General features: G+C 39.4%; 1 protein-coding gene across 3 annotated transcripts in view; it reads right to left on the bottom strand.

Annotated features, from left to right (window-relative positions):
• Nucleotides 1-23,955, bottom strand: part of LOC127429121 (protein transport protein Sec24A-like) — a 53,879-nt gene that overhangs the window by 23,710 nt on the left and 6,214 nt on the right. For 2 of the 3 annotated variants that reach the window (XM_051677938.1, XM_051677940.1), the window contains exons 2-11: nt 23,191-23,625; nt 19,913-20,038; nt 12,918-13,078; nt 12,047-12,228; nt 7,001-7,103; nt 4,914-5,040; nt 3,670-3,779; nt 3,024-3,136; nt 2,818-2,936; nt 414-469 (exon numbers count right to left, since the gene is read on the bottom strand). In XM_051677938.1, coding sequence (XP_051533898.1) covers nt 414-469; nt 2,818-2,936; nt 3,024-3,136; nt 3,670-3,779; nt 4,914-5,040; nt 7,001-7,103; nt 12,047-12,228; nt 12,918-13,078; nt 19,913-20,038; nt 23,191-23,625 — 1,532 coding nt within the window. The remainder of the gene's footprint in view (nt 1-413; nt 470-2,817; nt 2,937-3,023; nt 3,137-3,669; nt 3,780-4,913; nt 5,041-7,000; nt 7,104-12,046; nt 12,229-12,917; nt 13,079-19,912; nt 20,039-23,190; nt 23,626-23,955) is intronic. The other variant, XM_051677939.1, reaches the window with a different exon arrangement.

Below are 23,955 nucleotides of genomic sequence, written 5' to 3'. Positions count from 1 at the left end.
TCACTTTTTTTTATTATTGTATTTTATTGCACCAAGCCGACTCAGCCAGCGGTGATCATAGAGGAACACAAAAGGAATAACAGAAACAAATATATAAACTATCGGCATAGATTTTTGCAGATAAAAAGCAACTATCGGCACGATTAATTGTCATGTTAGAATCCTCCAGTGCCAGCCACAAAGGAACATGGAGGACTAATAAAAAAATAAAAATAAATACAAAATAAAAAAACTATCTGTAACTATCAGCATAGATTTTTGCTGAATAACCGATAGTTCCAAAAAGCAAATATCGGCACCGATTAATCGGTAAAACTATATATCAGTGTAACTCTAATTCAATTGCACTTTTGCTTGTTTCAGTCTCCATCTAAACAAATGCCGAGAGTTCATAATGGTGTAAAGTTGCTCACCTCTTTGCATTCGTTGAGGTTGACTAGAAGGCTGTCTGGTGTCGGTAGAAACACATCTGAGGAAAGAAGTAGATAACCAATCTGAGCGCTGATATATCACTTCACATTTATTTAGACCAGTCGTTCCCAAATTGACTGGCTATGTGTGCCGCGTAATCTCTGCTCAGTTTAATATTTTAATAGCCACCAGTTAAAAGTACCAGCAGCACAGAGTACTGACTCAGTTCCGCACCCACGCACTGTTTGACTACGGCCGGCAGCTTTGAAATACTGAACAGTAAAATGCGCTTCTTGGTCAAAATGCCCCTCTTGACACAATATTAATGTAAACACAGCCGTTAATGTATTACAAGAGTATAAAAAGATGGGATACAAAATCTGCGCCGTCTTGATGCGATATTAATGTAAACACATATGTTAATGTATTAAAGGAATGTTCCGGGTTCGATACAAGTTAAGATCAATCGACAGCATTTGTGGCATAATGTTGATTACAACAAAAAATTATTTTGACTCGTCCCTCCTTTACTTTATATAAAAAAAAATAAATAAAGAAAAATCAGATATCAAGGTTACAGTGAAGCACTTACAATGGAAGTGAATGGGGTCAATTTCTGGAGTGTTTAAAGACAGAAATGTGAAGCTTTTAATTTGATAAAATCACTTACATTAATTCTTGTGATAAAACTTGTGTATTATTTCAGCTGTAAAGTTGTTTAAATCATCAGTTTTACAGTCGTTTTAGGGTTTGTTGACATTACATCAAGTTGTAAAATTGGCTCTAACTTCACACAGATGCAGTTAGTAAATGATTTTATGACAGTAAAATCATGTTAACACACATATTGTTTATGTCTTGTGGTCATACTTTTTTAATTTATTTAATTATTCCCTTTTCTCCCAATTTGGAATGCCCAATTCCCACTACTTAGTAAGTCCTCGTGGTGGCGCGGTTACTCACCTCAATCCGGGTGGTGGAGGACAAGTCTCAGTTGCCTCCGCTTCTGAGACCGTCAATCCACACATATTATCACGTGACTCGTTGTGCATGACACCGCGGAGACTCACAGCATGTGGAGGTTCATGCTACTCTCCGCGATCCACACACAACTTACCACACGCCCCATTGAGAGTGAGAACCACTAATCATGACCACGACTCACAGCATGTGGAGGTTCATGCTACTCTCCGCGATCCACACACAACTTACCACACGCCCCATTGAGAGTGAGAACCACTAATCATGACCACGAGGAGGTTAACCCATGTGACTCTACCCTCCCTAGCAACTGGGCCAATTTGGTTGCTTAGGAGACCTGGCTGGAGTCACTCAGCACACGTTCGAACTCACAACTCCAGGGGTAGTCAGCGTCAATACTTGCTGAGCTACCCAGACCCCCCTTGTGGTTATACTTTTGAAAAAGTATTTTAACTTTCAAAAATTGGCTCCATTGACTTCCATTGTAAGTGTCTCACTGGAACACAGATTTTTGCTTTTTTTTAAAGATAAAGGAGGAATGAGTCAAAATTAATTTTTGTTGTAATCAACATCATGCCACAAATGCTGTCGATTGAGCTTAACTTGTGTTGAACCTGGAACATTCTTTTAAGTGAATGCAGACAGGAAAAAAATCATATTTTTAAAAAGAATATCCAATATGTAAATGCAGCCTAATAGACCTGCTGCAGCTGTTATTTTTAATACTGATCAAACAGAAATATTGACAAGAATAAGAGAAAAGCACTCGCCATCCTCTGCTGGATAGTGTTATAAGCTTTAAGTTCAATACATTTCAATAACAGGTCTGTTTTCAGTCAAACTCTGACTGTATTAAAGTAATAATGTCTAATAATCACAAAAGTAGTTTTATTTTTTTATTAGATTACTAATGTTAAATGTTTAGTGTTTATTTGCTGCTGTTACTGAAAAACCTAAAGCACTGTTTACTCTGTTCTCTATTTTATTACTAGCTCTTAAATAATTACTTTAAAAACTTGAAGAAATGTTTAGGAGAAACTCTTGAAGGCTACATTATTTTAATTATTTAAGTGGTGGTGGCGTAGTGGACTAAAGCACTGAACTGGTAAGCAGAAGGGTGCTGGTTCAATCCCCACAGCCATTAATTTAACCTCATTGTGTCTTTGAGCAAGGCACTTAACTCCAGGTTGCTCCAGGAAGATTGTCCCTGTAATAAGGGCACTGTAAGTCACTTTGGATAAAAGCGTCTGCCAAATGCATAAATGTAAATGTAATTTCATTGGTTAATATATAATTCAATATTAAACTTTAAATAGTGTTTTCAATTGCATATTTGTTGATTTATTTGTCAGTGGGTGGGGTGCCGTAGTTTAAAAAAGTTTGGGAACCATTGATTTAGATACAAATATGAATGTCATGATTCACCTTCAATGTCCGACACAATGAGCATCTGAGGTTGTGAAAGTCCTTCCTGCAGGTTGTAGAAATGAATGGTGCTGTCAAACGTGATGAAGCCGATCTTCGTCCGAGTGTCTCCAGGAAGCCTTCATCATCATCATAAATAATCATGATTACACACAGCTCACTGAATCTCCACGCTGTATAAAACACGGCTAATGCTGCTGACTTACGAGTTCAGGTTGTCAAGAAGAGACTGACAGACCACATCAAGATATCCAGTTTCCACGGCGTTGTGAGACACGTCCAGGATGAAGAGATAAACAGCAGGTTGCGGCGGTCTCAACTGCACAAAAACCCTCAAATGTGAGCTTCAACAGAATTTCACAGTAATTTCATCTTTATAAAAGCTGTTAAATGCTTGTCACTTTGTATATTGAAATCTATCTGTATGTAATGCGTCATTTTATGTAACTGCATACAATATGTGATCAATCGCATATTTTTGGGTTAACGTGTTAACGCATTTAGTACTAATAGACCAAAAAAATAGGCCTATGTTTAATTAGTAGAGTTTGGTAATGTTCATGGATAACACTTATAATGTAGATTTATGCATCAGAACTCTTTCCTCGTCTCACTCGCTCATGTCTGTTTTCATAAACTGCATCAAAACTCTTCCTAATCAAAAACATCAAATATATTACACTGAATAAACCGAAAATGTGTTACTGTGATGTCTCTTCTGAATCACAAACATAAGTGTTTTCATTTGAATTGAATTGAAAATGTTTCTTTGTTTCCTATATTCCTTTCATTCCATTTTGTACGTGTGAAATACAGAAAGCTGTATTAAGTGCAGTGTGATTATGGATGTACCATGTACTCTGATGGGGCAATGAACTCAATGGTCGCATTCTGAACTTCTGGCCTTTTGTGCGGCTCTCCATACGATCTGCTCACTGGATTATACATGAACTCTTCTGGAACTGAAATTAAAGCAGTCATTTAAGTGAGAAAAAACATTTTCCGCATCCCCAAAGCTTTCCTTTAAATACACTACCAGTCACACCAACTTCCTCTTTAATAGTACTTTTCCACATTTGAAAATAATAGTAAAGTCATCGAAATGATGACATGGAAAAGTATGGGAATTAAATAGTGACCAAAATGTCAACACCAAAACAGAGCAGGACATATGTAATGCAATACGATTGTCTAATCTAGGGGTGTAACCGTTTGTATCACGGTTTTAGGGTCACGGTTCAGTATTTGCTATGTTCAGGAAAAAACATATTACTTCAAAATCCAAAGAATACTCTATTTGGTAAACACTTCAACAGGTTTACCCTTAATAAAAATCATTGTTTTCCAACAGTTACCATAGTTTAATCATGGTATTTGAAGTAAAACCATAGTAACCATAAAATCACAACATGGTTACTGTCTTGGTTACAATATATAACTAAAAGGGAGTGTGTGCAGTTTCGGCTCACCTGCAGCTCTTTCTTTCTCCGGGTGATGTCGGCGTAAATGATTATAATTAATCATTGATAATGACATTTTAATGCCATTAATCAAAGCACATTACTGACATTCGCATGCTCAATAGATTACAGCAGCGCAAGGAAACAGGAAGAACTCGCGTGCGCATTTTAAACCATCGCTCACATTTTTTACATAAATAACCAGTATACAGCACTCCTGTGTATACAGTGCCTGTTTTGTAAATGTTTTTTTGACCATCACTGTTGTGATTGTCTGCAAAAAGAAAATGTTTCCAGAAAGGAGAAACGCATGGGGCTTCTCTCTCAGCGAATTTGTTTCTCCACTTGCCATTTTCAACTACACACAACTTGTGCAGAACTGTGATGTCATCAAGTTGACCCACACGAAACAGGTAGAGCTCGTCTATCTACAGAGCCATACAGGTGCATTAGCGGAGGTTGTAACTGTGTCTGTATATTTGACTCTTTGTTTCTTTCACCAAACCTTGTGCTCCAGATGCATCATTAAACTTGGTGAACCGTGGGTGCCAAACCGTACGGTTAACTTTTTTACCGAGAACCGTTACACCCCTAGTCTAATTGTACATTGCCAATGTTGCTAATGTGAGTGCTCACCATCATTGACTCTGTAGCACAGATTGCACTTCCATCTCCTCTGGTCCAGGAAGGAAACAAATGGGTTGATGTATGTGCGACAGGAGCGGCAACGAACGATAGTACTGGACGTCACCACAGGCAGTTGCTAAAGAGACAGACACCTTGAATCATCATCACTTCAGTGTCAGTTCAGAGCACTTGTTGTGCATTTTGGATCTGACGAAGATTGAGAAGCAATAACCCAACATAAAAAAATGATAAAGGAATCTTAAATCAAAACTACTTCAGTCGGAGCCGTTACTGAATTAATCTTACTTACTGAACTATAAGTTATTTTTTCCGACTCGAATTACACTGAAGTACAGTTTTGTGTACTTAAGACTCATGAGACTTCAATCAGTGTAGGTAGAGACTGCTTGTTTATTGTGTAGTCACAGATACACAGAATTAGTTTTGCTGTAATATGTGGTATAGTACACAAAGAAACCAAATGAATAAAAGGTGATTAAAAACAATACAAAAATATTTTTATTCAATATATAGTTATTGGATTGCATTTGTGCCACATTAAAAAGTCTGTAAACTAGGGCTGCGTGCATCGCCGTGACAACCGCCCCACCACGGTGGTAGAGTGCCACCGGCAGTTATGCATGTGATGTAAACATATCAACTTACATAAAAGACCTTACCAAAACCTGAAATATATTACTGAAATAATGTCATTTTATGAGTATAATGAAGTATTAGATCTTTAGCATCTGTGTTGTAGATTCTTTATCACAGGGGCATATTCATTTTCAGTTTTTTAGAGTCTTCTTGATTTTGCACTACAGAGTGTATTATGGTACTGGCGTATACGCATTTGGCGCACAACTCAAACCAAACGCACACCTCGACTAGGTGTAACAACTACACGCCCATTCGTCCCTGACTTAAGTTACAATCTCGAAATGCCTTCACAAACAGTTTATTCATGTCAACAAACAACATAAAAGACAGGGCTTGGGCCCGTTTATGCACTTTATCTAGAACTCAAGCTTCATTGTGCGTTCGCTGCCTTCACTGATTCACAGATTTAAGTTATAATATTATATTAATGTTGTTGATGTAGCTGATTAGGTTCATATATATATATATATATATAAGAAGCGTTTAAAAGCGCTTCAGTTTACTGGGGATCATGCACGGGGCAATCTTCACAATACTCTCTACAAGTTCAGCTGTTCGAGCGCTGTTATACTCTCGCTTCATTGCACATGTAAGTTGTAATGTTATTTATGCTGTTGATGGCTTATCTCATTTATATACTGAAAATAGGTGATTAAAAAAGTGCTGCAGTTTACCGGGGATCGGCGCTTTCATCTCTCCACATGCAGTTTAGACGAAAAAAATCTTTACAATAAATACTATGACTGGATTATTTGAATAAAGGTTTTTCTTCTTCTAAAACATTGTCAGTGCATTGGTAATACATTGCAGTGTTGTTTATTTCTCATCATATTTTCATCAGCAATGTCTGAATGTTCAATTTCATTGACGAGATTAACACCACGTTCTGGATGTGTATTTGGTGCAGCTGGAAACATCATAACTCGCAAAAAATGATGCATCTGAAAATCGAAGTTGGAGTTTAGCAATAATAACAGAATGTGACATGTGGAATATTTTTAGTCATTGACGTGAACATGTAACAGCTGTAAAAGATAGGCTGTATGATGCAACAACAGACAGAAATGGTAAACCAAAAGGTTTTGTATTCTGCGATATTTTGCAAAAGGTTTCATTTTTATTTTGTGTTTAATGATGCACTTTTTAAAGGTTGATGCACAAATAAATGTGTAATTTCACTCCCTCCCCCGCCTTCAACCACTGTATAACAACATTCACTAGTGGTGATGGGTCCTTTACCACCGCGGTGGTAAAATATTGCCACCGTAACAGCCGTACTGTAAACACTCAATTTAAGCACTAAAAAAAGAATTAAGGAATGGTTCAAATCCTTGTGATTCCCATGTCTAGTAGTGAATCAGTACAGCAGTATAGGTGCATTCAGTGTGGTGATGAGCGGGTGAATGAATACTGTTTGAGTGGATTGGAGGACTTACAGAGAGATCTTTAAACGGATGCAGCAGCAGGCCGAGAGGAAGCTTGGCTTTATTCAGCAGAGACTGAGTCTGAGGGATGCTGGTCAATGTACAGCGAAACACTCTGAGGAGACACACACACACACACACACACACATTGATCAACACTACACACAACCAGTGCTAGGAAAGACTGCACTGATTTGAAAATATGAGTAGAGTTTCAATGTCAACATTGAAGCTATTGGTGGGGCAATATCATTGAAAATATAAAACATATCTATATAAAATAAGATGATTAAATAAATTCAAGTATACGTGTGTGTATGTATATATATTATATATAATTGTTTATTTATTTCTCTAGCACAAAACAATGAGGATCTCAAATCAATTATCATGACAACAAACAGCATTTGAACAGATACACTTACATCTTATACTAACTAGGGCTGGCCGATATTGCTACAAAAGTGATATCAATATTTTTCAGCCTATTGACAATAATAGATGTATATTGCTATTATTATTATTATTATTTATTTGCTCTAAAATGGCTGTTTAATGCAGGAAGAATGAAGGCATGCTTCTCCTTGTTCTTCACAAAATGAACACAAGAATGCTATTTAATCACTTTCATTTATATGCACCAATATACAATAATACACAATACACAATAATAAAAGCATCATTTTTTGTGTGCAAAAACTTTAATTTTGAACCCAGTTGAATATTATACTCTATAATAATGAATTATCACTGTGGGACCCAGTCAAGTTTATTGTTATAATACTGAATAATAATTATTATTACTTTGACGGTTTTGTTTTATACATTGATAATATATTTCTGTCATATTGACTTCACCTGGAGCCTTTATTTTGGTGGAAAACAGAAAACTGTTCACTCTTTAGCGCACACACAGACCATGTATTAATTAAGTCACAGCCTTTTGTGGTTAATAATCACACGACCATATTGCAGTTCTGATATTATTTTCATTAATTGTGCAGCCCTGAAGAATCGTGAAATCAGTCTAATGGTGCCCTCTTTAGGATTTTTGCTACAAAAAAAGAAGAAAATGCTAATTCCGCAGAGGAGCTTAAGTGGATCTGCCAAAAAGAACCCATTCACTAAAAAGAATCAGACATCCCAACACTACACACGAGGGAGCGTGGACAGGCCAGTGCCTTGCCTCAGATCACTCAGCTTTAAAGCTGCATGCGCAACTAAATATTATGAAATAATACAACTACAACACTACTAGAGAAAATAGCTTATTACTGGAAAAGCAACAGTATTGTAAAATCAGTGGAACTAATGGCTTCACAATGTGCAGTTACACAGTGAAATGAAGCATCAGTGACTATGTTTACATGGACACCAGAAAGCGACTTATTGCGAGAAAGCAGCGTTCTGGTTTACATGCACTGTACACCGATGAGCCAAAACATTACGACCACTCACAGGTCAAGTGAATAACATTGATCAACTCCTAACAAGGCCACATGTCAAGGTCTGGGTAGATTAGATGGTAAGCGAGCAATCATTTCTCGTAGTCAACGTGTTGAATGCAGGAGAAATGGGCAGGAGTTAAGACCTGAGTCACTTTGACAAGGGCCAAATTGTTATGGCCAGATGACTGGGTTAGCACATCTCTGAAACAGCAAGGCTTGTGGGGTGCTCCCGGTCAGCAGTGGCGAGCACCTATTGACAGTGGTCCGAGGGACAAACAACAAACTGACGACTGGGTGTTGGGTGCCCAAGGCTCAATGCGCAAGGGCAACGAAGGCTATCCCATCCCGTCTCCGACAGAAGGTCTACTGCGGCACAAGTCACAGAAAATTTTAATGATGGTTACAGGAGGAATGTGTCACAAAGTGCATCGCACCCTGCTGCGTATGCAGCTGTATGATGCATAACCGCAGACCAGCCAGAGTGCCCATGATGACCCCGTCCACCGTCAAAAGTGCCTAAAATGGGCATGCCAGCGTCGAACTGGAACTTGGAGCAGTGGAAGGCTGCCTGGCCCGATGAGTCCCGTTTTCTTTTACTTCACACGGACGGCCAAGTACGTGTGTGCCGTTTACCTGGGGAAGTGATGGCACCAGGATGCACTGTGAGAAGATGACAAGCCAGTGGAGGGAGTGTGATGCTCTGGGCAATGTTTCGCTGGGAAATCCTGGGTCCGGCCATTCATGTGGACATCAATTTGACACGTGCCACCTACCTAAACATTGCTGCAGACCAGGTACACCCCTTCATGGCTATGGTATTCCCTGATGGCAGTGGCCTCTTTCAACTGGATAATGCGCCCTGCCACACTGCACACATTGTTCGGGAATGGTTTGAGGAACATGATGAAGAGTTCAAGGTGTTGCCCTGGCCTCCAAATTCCCCAGATCTCAATTCGATTGTGCATCTGTGGGATGTGCTAGACTAACAAGTCCAATCCACGGCAGCTCCACCTCACAACTTCAGGAGTCTTGTAGAGTCCATGTCACGGTGAGTCGGCACTGTTTTGGTGGCACGTGGAGGACCAACAGTATATTAGGCAGGTGATCATAATGTTTTGGCTCAGTGTATAAGCGGCATACTCTTTATTCCCATATACATGCGGCTCGGTCAGTAAGCAGCTTTCTCCACAGCAACGAGAGACGAGGGACTGCTGCATTATCTGCCTTACAGAAACTTGGAAGTCTGCAGAGATTCCAGACTCAGCCATCGAACCTGTGGGGTTCTCCGTGCAACGAGCGGACAGAGCGAAAGACCTCTCAGGTAAAAGCAGAGGAGGTGGTGTATGTTTTATCACCAACAAATCCTGGTGTGATCAGAGGAACATGCATTCTATCAAGTCTTTCTGCTCTCTTGATCTGGAATTTCTCATGCTTGTGTGTCGACCATTCTGGCTACCGAGGGAATTCACAGCGGTCATTATCACAGCTGTGTACATCCTGCCACAAGCCGACACAGACCGGGCACTCAAGGAACTGTATGAGAGTATAAATGAGCAGGAAACCACGCACCCTGAGGCCACGTTCATTGTGACCGGGGACTTTAACAAAGCCAATTTCAAATTAATAGCACCGAAATACTACCAACTAATCAGATGCAACACACGAGGGGACCGGGTTTTGGACCACTGCTACTCTCCCTTCCGGGATGGCTACAAATCCCTCCCCAGCCCACCATTTGGCAAATTGGACCACTCTTCCGTTCTGCTTCTGCCCGCTTACAGGCAGAAACTGAAACAGGAAGCACCCACCCTCAGAACGATCCAGTGCTGGTCAGGCCAATTAGATTCTATGCTTCAGGACTGTTTTGATCACGCGGACTGGGAGATGTTCCGGTCCGCCTCTGTTGACGACATCGAGGTCTACGTTGATACCGTAACGTGTTTCATCAGGAAGTGCATAGATGATGTAGTGCCGACAAAAACAATACAGATCTACCCTAACCAGAAACCGTGGATTAATAGCGATGTTCGTGCGGCACTTATTGCGCGGCCCTCCGCTTTTAATTCCGGGAATGCGGAGGAGCATAAACAAGCCAGTTATTCCCTCCGCAAAACTATCAGAGCAGCCAAACGGCAGTACAGGGACAAGATTTGAAGGACAGTTCAACACCACAGCTCAGCATTCAACACCATAGTACCCTCAAAGCTTGATGAGAAACTCCGGGCTCTGGGCTTAAACAGCTCGCTGTGCAGCTGGATCCTGGACTTCCTGTCGAGCAGACACCAGGTGGTTAGAAGGGGCAGCAACATCTCATCACTGACCCTCAACACTGGAGCCCCGCAGGGCTCTGTTCTCAGCCCACTCTAGTATTCCCTGTATACACATGACTGTGTGGCAACACATAGCTCCAATGCCATCATTAAGTTTGCTGATGATACGACGGTGGTAGGTCTGATCACTGACAATGATGTAAAAGCCTACAGAGATGAGGTGCACACTCTGACATGCTGGTGTCAGGAGCACAACCTCTCCCTAAATGTCAGTAATACCAAGGAGCTTGTGGTGGACTTCAGGAGAAAAGACAGCCCCATCACCATCAATGGAGCACCGGTGGAAAGAGTCAGCAGCTTCAAGTTCCTGGGTGTCCACATCACTGAGGAACTCGCATGGTCCGTCCACACTGAGGCCGTTGTGAAGAAGGCTCAGCAGCGCCTCTTCTTACTGAGATGGCTGAGGAAGTTTGGAATGAACCACCACATCCTCACACGGTTCTACACCAGCACTGTAGAGAGCATCCTGACTAGCCGCATCACAGCACTGCCCTCAACCACAAAGCCCTGCAAAGGGTGGTGCGAACTGCCAGACACATCATCGGAGATGAGCTTCCCTCCCTCCAGGATATATACACCAGGTGGCGTGTGAAAAAAGCTCGGAGGATCATCAGAGACTCCAGCCACCCGAGCCATGGGCTGCTCTCACTAATACTATCAGGCAGGCGGTATCGCAGCATCAGGACCTGCACCAGCCGACTTCATGATAGCTTCTTCCCCCAAGCAATCAGACTTTTGAACTCTTGATCACTCATGATACATATATCAGCACTGCACTTTATTAGCCTCAGACTGGACCCACATTTTATACTTCACTTAATAACACACTGGCAACTGACTATAAACCGACAGCTGAATGTCAACACAACACTTCATATTTATTTCCACTGATTACATGGAAATAAATGTAAATATCGATATTTTAGATTGGTGTGTATAAATGGGTATAGTTTATAGTGTGTGTGCTTTTCCCACTGTACTCCCAGAAATAAACGTTAAATTAATTCCGCTGTTGAATTATTGTTGGGCTCCATCCTATGACGTTTGTTATCTGGTCTGTTCACGCATATAGGCGCTCTTAAAACACCCGTTAGAACGCAAGCAGCGTTCTCCAGGAGAAACCCGGATGTGTTAAACTGCTTTCTCTTAATCCCTTAAACGGCCTAAGAAAATCAATGTTCTCGCTTACATGACGTTTCAAAACTTTGCTTTCTGCAAAAACCCTGGAATAAAGCGTTTTATGAAAGTGCATGTAAATGTGATGTGTGAATGTGACTCACTCTGGGCTGCAGTTGAGTCTTTGCAAGTCTTGTGGCAGGCAGGGGGTGGGTGGCGTCACCGCTCCGGGAGGAAGCAGGTTGCGCTCCTGAAGAAGGTTGACCACCCTCAGGGCCTCAGGCATCTGTGACTGCAGATTTAACGCTGCTAAAGACGGACTGAGCTGAGCCGCGCTCACAGATGGCTGCACACACACACACGCACGCACGCACGCACACACACAGTCAATAAAGTCCACAAATAGCAGCCATAACATGTTCCTTTACCAGTTACACAAGTCACTACACATTAATACAAAACAGAAAATAACTACCCTTTAATAATGAAGCTGCAGATGCAGGACTCAACAATAAGGATGACCTGATATGAGAGAGTGTTGAGTATGTTGACAGGGTCAGTGCTGTATTGTCATGTCTTAAGTTTGCTGATTATGGATATCAAGTAATTTTTATTTGAATAGTGCTTTTCATAACACACATTTTACATGAATTCATTTTCTGAGGTTTCTTTATATTCTTGCCCATTCAAAGGTTAAATATGCCATCAAGGTAACGTTAACGAGCTGGTTGACAGATGAGGTTGTCTTGGAAATCAGTACAATTTTGCACCGTATGCAAATGTCTGTGAACGAATTCATAGCTTCCATAGTTACATTCCAGTCATTTCCAGCTGGATTATTGCAAATTAATTGTTGCTTTTTTTTATTTTTTTTGTAAAGAAAACTCAAAATTAGATAAAAAATATATATGTATGTTCCTGGTTGAAAAGAAATGTTGCTAAAAATTATATGTATCATTTGATTATGTTTGCAGGGCAAGTATCAGTCTGGAGCACGAGGCAGAAAGTTGCCTTTGCCGATGCTGCTTCAGGTACCTGCTGGTATTGCTGTGGAGCTGCTGTGCTGTACGGCTGCGCTGCAGGCTGCATGGGTGATGGTTTCTGTGGCGCGGGCACACTCTGGTAAGCGGTCTGCAGTGAGGGGTACGCAGTGCCCATTGGCCTGTTCATTGCTCCTGGTTGAACTGAATATGGTCCTGTTACATAAGCAAAACAGCAGCAGTTAACAGAGAGAAAACTCTAACTAGCCGATTTTCCCTTGCGAGCTTTATTTACATCATCCCTCGCCAGTCGAAGGGAGTCAGAGCTCTCATTTGCGTCTGCCAGCAGAAGGATGTTAAAAACTTGACTGCCTCACCTCTCAGCTGAGTTAATGGCTCAAAAACTTGAATTTAACTCCCGTTGTGTTTGAAAAATATCGTTCAGTCACTGAGGAGGGCTCTTGTGGCTCTTCAAGTGACCAGTGAGCATTTCCTGATACTGAAGAGCTGATAAGAAATCGTCCTGCTCTGATCTAACATTTGAAACAAAGCCAAACATCACAAATTCCAAATGTAATCTCAGGAGATTGTGTCACCAAGCGTTTGTTGGGGGTTCTCCTACACTTAAATGACCGGAGGTAGAACAGTCGGTTTACATAAATCCTTTTTTCACCAATCCAATACGGACAGGTTGGAGAAAGAATCGCCATTGGCTAGTAAATTTTAGTTTTTACTCATCAGACTTTTGACAAGACATGTAAGGTAATGCAACTGAAAACTGAAAAAGAAATTAAGCAAGCTGTGAGCGGGGTGCAAAAGTTTTAGGCAGTTGTGAAAAACATTGTATAGTGAGGATGTTTTCAAAGATAAATGTCATGAATAGTTTCTATTTATCATTTAACTTCATACAAAGTGCAGTGAACATAAAACCCTACATGAATATTTATGTGAGCACCATATCTTTATAGCAGCACAAATTCTCCTAGGTACACTTGCGCACAGTTTTTTTGAATGTTGCTTAAGCATCTTGGGAGAACTTGCAGAACACAGTTGTGTGTATTTAGGCTTCTGTATCTTCATGTAATCCCAGACTGACTCAATGATTTTGAGATTCATTCCATCTGTTGCAGAACTCCTACTTCTATTTGCACAAGAAATGTTTGGAAATGAAGCAGAAGATATAAAATCACCATATTAAGACTTTTGAACAGTACTGAATACAGGTTATACAGTACTGATCCATGTAAATGACTTCAACACTATTGTATGTGAAAGTCTACATTTTATTTTATAATCACATTTTGGATTTTTCTTGTCAGCTACACAAATTTATACGCAAATTATTCACAATGTTTGACCCTAAAAATGCAAACACAAGTCCATTTAACATTAAAGTGCAACTATTTTAAAAGTAAAAAAAAAAAAAAATAGTTTATGGGTCAGGGCTTTGCATTAGTTTCACACTAGGAGCCTACTTGTTATATTTATAAATATTTACAGAATTTACATAATGTAGGGCTGTCAATAGAGAACTGAGAAACTAGACTCGAAATTTTCAGTGACATATTACCAAAATTCAAATTATATTCAAATTTTAAGACAGGTAGGGGGAAAAACCTAAAAGACATCTGATTTTTCTTGTTTACTGCAAAGAACATATCTGGCTGTTAACAAGTGCCTAAAAATATAAAGTCAAAGGATTCAGCCAGTTCATATTCTCACATCTTTCATCGCAGCTCTACTTGTCTTTCCAGCCTTATGACCCCACAGTGACTGCTCGGATCTCGGCCTGCTTATCAGACATCTCGGCCTGGATGAAGGAAGACCACCTGCAACTCAACCTAGCGAAGACCAAGCTCCTTGTCTTTCCAGCCGGTTCAGCACAACATCACCGTTCAGCTGGGTTCATCAACAATAACACCATCCAAATTTCACTGACCATATCTCGAAAACAGCGTGATCATTTAGATTTGTACTCTATAGCTTCAGGAAGATAAGACCCTTCCTCTCTGAACATGCCACACAACTGCTTGTTCAGTCACTTGTCATATCTAGGCTGGACTACTGTACCGCTCTCATTGCAGGCCTCCCTGCATGTGCAGTTAGACCCCTGCAAATGATCCAGAATGCAGCAGCACGTCTGGTCTTTAATGAACCAAAGAGAGCGCATGTTACACCACTCCTTGTCTCTCTCCACTGGCTGCTGGTTGATGCATGTATCAAATTCAAGGCTCTGATGCTGGCATACAGAACAGTTACTGGGTCTGCACCAGCATACCTAAAATCATTTCTGCAGAGCTATATTCCCACCAGAAGTCTGCAGTCAGTTAATGAGCGGTGTATTGTGATACCAATACAAAGAGGCACCAAAACACTTTCCTGAACTTTTGGTTTCACTGTACCTCAAAAGGTGGAACGACCTTCCCAACTCCATCCGTGAAACAGAATTCCTCTCGGTCTTCAAAACACATCTTTTTCGTGAGCACTTGACCATACACTAATAATAAAAAAATTAAAACTTTTCTTGGCTTGTACATTTCTAATACAACTGAAACTTTTTTCTTTTTTTTTGTCTCCTTAAGATGCATCACTTATGTTGTCTCCTTCCTCTTCGATTCTGGACACCAATTTCAATACCAAAAAAAAAAAAAAAGGGGTAATATGCTATTGAACACACTCCTTTAGGCTATTTAACAAAGTTAAATGTATTATTGCAAATAATAAATTAAAACAATTGCATGTTTCCTTGAAGGCTTTCTCAATTAAGTGAACATTGCTTCAAGTTAATTTTTTTATTAGTCTTAGCTATAGATTTATTACTTTAAATAAGCGATTTATATTGGCATGGCTGTGCTACAAGTTTTTTCTGTCATGATTAAAGAGTAATTAAAGAATCACTCATTCACACAATTTGATTTCAATGGGCTAATTTTCTCAGAGCAGCTCCCTGTGTTAAATGTTTCTCACCTCCGCTCCCTCACACCACTGCTATCCTAGAAAAAAAAAAGTCTCCTCACCTGCTAGAAGCCAAAAATCCAGGAGGATTGAGTGTTGTGTTAATAAGTAGCAGAAGTAGCAGTAAATGTACTGTGTTGTTTAAACTTAACTCTCTCTCTCTCTCTCTCTCTCTCTCACACTCCTCCTAATGAAGTGCTTCAGTAAAGATTTTTACAGCATAATCCAAAACACAAAAAACTGGTAATTTTTGTCAAATAAAGTGCTGCACAAAAGAGCATCCCATTATAAATGAATTTTATATTTAGAACAACAGCACTCTTGCTTGAGATATTTCTTAAATGTAATTATTACTACAGTAAATACTGCATTTTACTAGTTCTACATCTGTCGAAAAAAACAAAACTGTATTCTTGCGCAGAACTTATTCTGATGTGAAAGCTTTTCTGTTCTGTGTTTTTGACAGGAGTTTCACACCTCTGGTTAAGACGCTGGTTATATGACCCAGTGTGATTATTAAAGTGTAAAATGCTGCGATTTAATTATATAAATATACAGTCTGCAGGTGCGGAGTGATTCATAGTAAATGTGCACTCTCTTCTGTCATCTACTACAAGCACAGCACGTGACACTCATTAAAATGTGATGTGTTGATATGTTTTCAGCATATGAGCAGCTAAACATTCATGCGTGCTGAAGCGCACTGCACATGCAGACTGTATTTATTTAATTAAATCTGCGGTTTAATAATCACACTAAGACACTGTGACGAGGAGGAGGGCGGGGCGGGGCCGGGCCGTGACTACGCACGCCTGGCCCCAAATCGGGCTAATCAGTCGAGGAGAGGGATAAGTGCAGCGGGATGCGGCAGTTCGAGAGAGAGAGAGCCACACGCAGCTGCCGTGTGTGTATTTGTTTTTGTGTCTTGTGTCACTCGATACAACCGCTCTTTAATAATTGAAAAGTACAGGTATGTGAGTGTCACATTAGGCTGGAGCTGTTGACAATCAATCACTTTCCTCGGCTGATTAGCCCGATTGGGGGCCGGGCGTGCGTAGTCACGTCATAGACATATAACTATTTTAATTTGATTAATTGTCCATTTCAGTGTAAAGGATAAATGAGTGTGTGAGCATTTATAAGCAGCTGCCTGTCAGTCAGACAGTGCATAGGCACCGAATTGAGTCAGGTACTTAAGAAATACTGGTATCACTACATCTTTTTTATTTTTGTATCAACTTGATACGGAAGTACCGGTACTTTTAACAACACTAACCGTTGCCGGAGTACAACTGCGGACTTGAGCTTCATTATACCGGCGGTACCACAGTGTTTTTCATTGAATACAGTTGTATGTACATACCTAATGTTTATGCAGCGAGACGCTCATAAGAGCAAGACAAGGCATAGTCAAGACACAACCGCCAAAGACCTTAACCTAAGGGGCCATTAGACATCTTTGATTGTTGCACTACGCCTTGCTGTGTTTTTCAGCATCTTGTGCAGGAGCGATGCATTTTTTTAGATGCTGTCAGTTTAAAAGGAAATTCAGCCTTTAAAGTGCATCTCGAGACACTGGTGTTGTGTTTTATTCGTTGCACTGCATATGTTTTAGCCCAAGAATGCAATCGGTCTGAACTTTGAAACCAAAATTCAACTGCTCACTTTAGCATTCAAATGTGCATTTTTATCTTAAATTCTACGAATATTTGAAATTTTATTTGACAGCCTTATCATAATGTATGACTGCCCCCTTAAATATTTATATATTAACACATTTTGTTACGTTTGTTGTTTATATGAATAATTTGTGCTATTTACCATTTACTCATAATGTGTCTTGACTTACAAGTACAATTATTTATTGTACATGTTCTCAAATTTAAATATGCAAGCTCTCGACCACACTTCACTGGTCCGCAAAGACATCTGCTGTAAAACTGAGAATGTTGTGAAACAGTCGGTGGAGAAGTTGACCTGCTAAAATGCAATGTAAATATAACTATGGCATATGGACCCACTGCAGCCAAATAATGTTTGTTTCCTTTAGAGTGAATGCTCATGCAACAACACGCAGTGAAAGGATCTCGGTGATTAACGTCTCCTTCGCAACTACACAACTCACTCACTGGCATGTGAAATCTGAACATTTACTAGCAAGTGGCTTATGACAGACATGTTTAAGTGACATTCGCAAAATCTGATTGCATTACAGAGTGCTGCTGACTAGGGTTGCAGCAGTATTCCGGTTTCACAGTATACCACAGTATGAAAATTGGCGGTTTTCATACCATGTACATATGCTTATCTACGGTACTGAGAAACAAAAATGAGAATCTCACCTGCGCGTGCGCAACTCCTTTCCTCCTCGTCTGCCTGTCAGACTTGTCAACTTGCCCCACACACTGACATAAGTGAGTGTGTGCAAGTTAAAGCAGTGATTCTCAACTGGTGGGTCACATGTCTATTCGGACTGGGTCACGGACAGCAGGGAAAGAACAATGCCATGGTTCTCCCATTGAAGATATTTCGGTGGCCGCCCAAGTGAGAGCCTATTTAGGACTGCCGAGGCAGATTTAATGATAATCTCGCAATCAGCTAAAGACCAATTTCAATTCTAGTGAGATTTTTCTAGTTGAAAGTGTTACGGAGGAAGTCAAGTCGAACCTCTCAAACAGTAGGCAGCCCAGACATGCCAAACAGCACTGAGGAAGAAAAGAGCAACACTGTGCTATGCGCTAATTTTATTTTTCATTATACATCACCTTTACAAAATTGATTTACGATTTTACATGAGTAAAAATAACTGTTATATTTTGACAAAATGTTATAGTTTCATATGAAATAATCTAAAGGTAGAATCTATTAAAGATTCAAGATGTGTTTCAGCTAGTAATTGTTTTTTCATAAATACTATCATTTGTTATTATTATTACTATTATTCAAGACTAGCTACACTGACCTAACCATGGTAATGAGGAGCCTTTCCTCCTGTGTAATATGTATGTTCTGATACATTAAATACAGGTTATGTTTTTACTGTGGTGGGTCGCCACTTGATTTCCAATGTAAAATCTGTCCTGAAGCAACACCAGTTGAGAACCACCGAGTTAAAGGTACAGACAGGAGCAGTCACGCACCTACAGTATATGTTAATTATTAATAATCATAGGACATTACTTTAAAAGCTCACACAACTGATGCTATTTTTCATTTAGTAGTTCATTCATCATGTAAACTAACATGCTTTAGTTATATAACATGTTATAGTTACATGCTATTTTATCATGTTTATAATTCAGTTTATTATTATAATTTTTCAAAAGGGAGACTTTTTTTGTTTTTTTTTACACATATTTCAATTAAAAGTTTCAAGTTTCAATTATAATAAAGTGTTTGCTCAACTTCTGTTTTCACTCCTTTAAAGGTCATTGTAACTGATAACAGTAACTGTGTAATACCGTGTACCGTGATATTTTCTGAACATTATCGTACCGTGAAAATCTCATACCGTTGCTGCTGACTGACATGTCTTCTCCATTCCGAATCAGTGAGTGAGACACACCTTTGACTGAAGAGAGCATCATTGCAGTGAAACAGTCGGTAGGTGTGTCACCCTCAGCCAAGATCAAGGGTGCACAAAGTCTGGTCCACTATACAGCTTATTCTTCCCAAGAACTGCTCACTTAGATAGGAAGAGACTGTGTGCGAGACTGTGGCTAAACACAGTTGATTTTATTTTGACTTGCCATTTAGAGGCAGGCTTATTTGAAATGGATTACACAACAAGACTGGCATGGAAAAAATCATTTCATTGATGGTGCAGCAATTTCCACAGAAAAGAAAAACAGAATATCTGTCAGATTAAAATCAAGTAAAAAATACTGATTATTTCACAGACATAATTCTTAACCTGAACATACAGTCTAGATATCATATCTACTTCATTTTTTGTTTGACAGCGTGCTGTACATTAGCGTGCTAAGCCTCGCCAAGAATTTGTCTCGCTAAATTCATCATTTTCAAAAGAACCACCATAAAAAACATAGAAAACAAAGAAAGTCATTAGGTTTCCTCAATCACACACTCTCTTACCATCGCTGCGTGTGGCGAGGGGTGGTGGTGGTGGTCCGGATGGGGGCAAAGTTCCTCTCAAGGCTGCTTGTGGAGGGCCGAATGACTGATGTGTGTGAGGGGCCACAACGTTCAGCGCAGGTGCTGCTGGGACAGATTACACAGGTCTCAAATCAAACTTTATAATACATTCTACAATATAATGTAGTATATACAGAACACACTGGGTCTCATTACCTAACCATGCGTATGCACATATTTGTGCGTAAAACCTCTTTGCAAACTTTTTTTATGCAGGAATCAAGAATCATCAAAGAGTTGACATTTTTTCTTTCTTCTAATTTTAGGCCAAAATTCACAAGTAATGCAAATCACACATAGGCAAAAAAAAAAAAAAATCCTAATCTCCCCGTGGTCTTAGAAACATTGAATGTGTTAATCCGAGATGTTTTATATATACATATTATTGTTAGAAATTAAATAACTATATGCCCCTACAATAAGTCTTCATTCAGAGTATCAAAATGAAGTGTTTTAGACATTGATCTGTACTGTGTGTGAAATGGTCTTGAGATTGGCACACTTGGCTGTACTGGCAGACAGGGTTCGGGAGTAACGGAATACATGTAATGGGATTACATATTTAAAATACATTCCACTACAGTTACAATTTAAATCATTGGTAATTAGAATACAATTACATTCAAAAAGTATTTTGATTACTGAAAAGATTACTTTGCATTTTATTGTCATTTGTTTCATTTAATATTTAGTCCTTTCAGATGGAAAACATTTATACATATAAATGATGCGATCCAAAGTGCATTTGAACAGCGGTGAAACACTTTCTTATGATGTGTTACATTCATACGAGCAGACAGAGAAGTACGTTTGAAGTAAGTTTAGAGCAGAAGAAATAGAAATAAACCTTGTGTAAACGGTCAGCTTTACGCTAAGCTAAAATGCTATTTCTAATCTTTTACATGCACGTTACCAGACACGATCATATTTTTTAACAAGAAAATTCACGTTTGATCATAATTTCTTTTTTTCTAGTAAGACCTTTGATATTAGGGCAAAATCATATTCTTGATAATTTTTTTTATTGTTTTCCTGTAAAAATATATAAAAATCCTTAAAATAAGATCAGTTTGATTGATCTTGTTTTAGAAACAACACTGCATAAGATATTTAGGTTTTTCAGAGAATGTATTTTTAACGTGTATTTTGTCTTACTGTACTGGCAGAGTTTTTATAGTCAAAACAAGTGAAAAAAATCTACCAGTGCTGAAGAAGTAATTCAAAGTATTTAGAATACGTTACTGACCTTGAGTAATCTAATGGAATATGTTACAAATGACATTTTACAGCATGTATTCTGTAATCTGTAGTGGAATACATTTCAAAAGGAACCCTCCCAACCCTGCTGGCAGATACTGTATTGCTGCATGTGTGAGAGTGCATCTTTAGAGAGTGTAAAGATTAGAGATGTGCATGAGTAATCGATTAATCAAGTACTCATTCAGCTTTAAATATTGGAGTAGTACAAACACTACTGGAATATTGTAATTGGATTTTTCTATGTGCCATCGCCTTCCGTGGGCAACAATTAAAACAGTTTCTCTCTCCTAAATCTTGCCGTCACAACTCAATGCAGAGGTTGGCACTGTGGATGCATGATGTTGTTAAAGAAATAGTTTACCCAAAAAGAAAATTCTGTCATTAAATAAAGTGATTGTAATGCTTTAAAATACTTTTTAAATTTGTATGGTTCTGTGTGTGTGCAAATGTTTTTGTTTTTGTTGTCATTTTTGAATCTTGATGTTGTTGTTTATGCATAGTGCTCATTTTTAAATAAGAAAAACAGATTCAAAGGTTGAAGCTTGAACTTCAATTCTAAATTTCAAGTAATTGATTACTCGTTTTCTTATGTGTTAGTGTACTCGACAACACAATTACTCATAATGCCAATCCCTAGTAAAGATACATTTGCAGAGAGAGACCAATGGGTGTATAGGAGCGGTTGTTAGTAAGGCTTTATATGGAGAATCTTGACTTGCACTGCACATAAATAATATTGGCATTATATTCATGCTGTTAGCCAGAGGGGAACTGGCCCCAACAGTGAGTCTGGTTTTCCTCAAGTTTATTTTTCTCTATTAACCAACATCTAATGGAGTTTTGTGTTCCTTGCCACAGACGCCTTCGGCTTGCTCACAGGGGGTCTAAATATAAATATAATTGACTAATTTTGTACTTATTTTAAGGCACAATTTACAATCATGTTTTTTTTTTTTTTATTAAACCGCACTATTATGACTCGAAGACATTACTATATTACAGCTTTTTCTATTAAAGTATAATTTTCTGTAAAGCTCTCACAAACACTTCAGCACAACACTGCACATTTATATGCTCTCAATTTTTTGAACTGAATGAGTATCTCATGGCTGAATGTTTTCTTTTTTTATTATTTCAACCTGACTTGGAATACAGCACATGAGTAGTATGGACTACTTTTATGATGCTTTTTTGGGTTTGACAGCCCCTGGTCACTACATGCTTTGTATAGAGAAGAGCAGCATGAGTAAATGATGACAGGATTTTCATGTTTGGGTGAACTAACTATTCCTTGAACAGAAAAATGCAGTTTAGTTCAAAGAATTTTTAGTGAATGTAAAAGGCATTAATGTGAATCTGGATTTAAACAGGGTTCCCACATTTTATGATCACTGAATTGTATGTCAGCTACTAAACTTTTGAAATAATACATGTAAACAATTCTACTTGTTAGCATACAAATGTCTGTAATAAGACTCCCAAAAGACAAAATAATGTTTCACACCGACTCGCAGGCAGGTTTTACTGTTCACAAAACAAGAAAAAAAAAGAAAAAAAAAAAGAGCAATATATCTAACCCCTGAAGTATCCAGTGCTGGAAATCACAATTTTCCAAGTTTCCCATGACTGTTCCATGACACGTTTTTAAAATGGGCTGCTGCCCATGTCGCCCATGCCTAAATCTGCCACTGGAGGTTCGCTACGGCTGTAGCAAAAATGCATTAAAGGGAATGAATTTAAACACACAACTTTTCCATGATGGTTTTACCATACAAACAGCTAAAGAATGCAAGCCAATTTAAGCATGATGCCAGACATATCAAAAGTTATAATATAATAAGAAAACAAATCTAGATAAGTCAACCTCTTTAATCAAATAGTCTGCTGCTGGACAACTAGTCACCCATTGTGTCCCATCCCTACCCTGTATACAGTAAGTGATAGTGAGGGTGCTGTACCAGTCATATAAGCGTTGTTCAGAGAGGAGTATGGTGGCACCGGTGCGGGCGACTGCATAGTGTTCTGGAAGACAGGAGGCGTGCTTGTTCCTGTGTTGTAGGGCTGTGGAGGCGCTGGGCTCGGTGCGGGACTCGCCTGGTTCACTGCAGGGGGAGGCCAGCTGGGTGGCTGCTGCGGGTGCTGGTAGAAGCTATTGGCCAGCGGTGGGGTGTGTGCGGGCGGGACCAGGGCTGGTCTGTGGTTGGGAGATGCCGGCAGGGACAAGGGCTGCTGGTACATAGTGACTGGTGATGGCTGCTGCCGGCTGGGGTTGTAGCAGCTCGGCGCGGGTGGCGTCGGCTCTTTGGTTGGCATAGCATTCAGGTATCCTGGCTGAGGTGGTGCCATGTAGCCCTGATTTGTGGGGTAAAGTGCAACTGGATTCTGCGACGGACCTACAGATTCAAATAACCATGAAACAGTCAGTTACAAATGAAAACATCACAATAAACCTTATTCACAGTAGTGCCATCTTTGATTTTTGACATGAATGAAAACGAGGCTGTGAGGGATAAACTTTCTGTTCTTCAATGGCATGCACTGTATACGGCTAAATAAAACTCCAAAATCACATCTAATTTTCCCACAACTCATGTTTTATGGAGTCTTTTGTCTACTGAAATTCTTGGAAAGGTGTTTTTTCCCCCCCCCAATGTTTCGTCAGCGGAACAATCCAAAACAACAGTACAACCTATTAAAGATACTAGAGGTAGACCGATATATCA

This window comes from Myxocyprinus asiaticus, chromosome 38 (genome assembly GCF_019703515.2).
Source record: "Myxocyprinus asiaticus isolate MX2 ecotype Aquarium Trade chromosome 38, UBuf_Myxa_2, whole genome shotgun sequence".
NCBI lineage: Eukaryota > Metazoa > Chordata > Actinopteri > Cypriniformes > Catostomidae > Myxocyprinus > Myxocyprinus asiaticus.
Note: the sequence above shows the minus strand (reverse complement) of the source record. Positions and strands in the feature narration are given on the sequence as shown.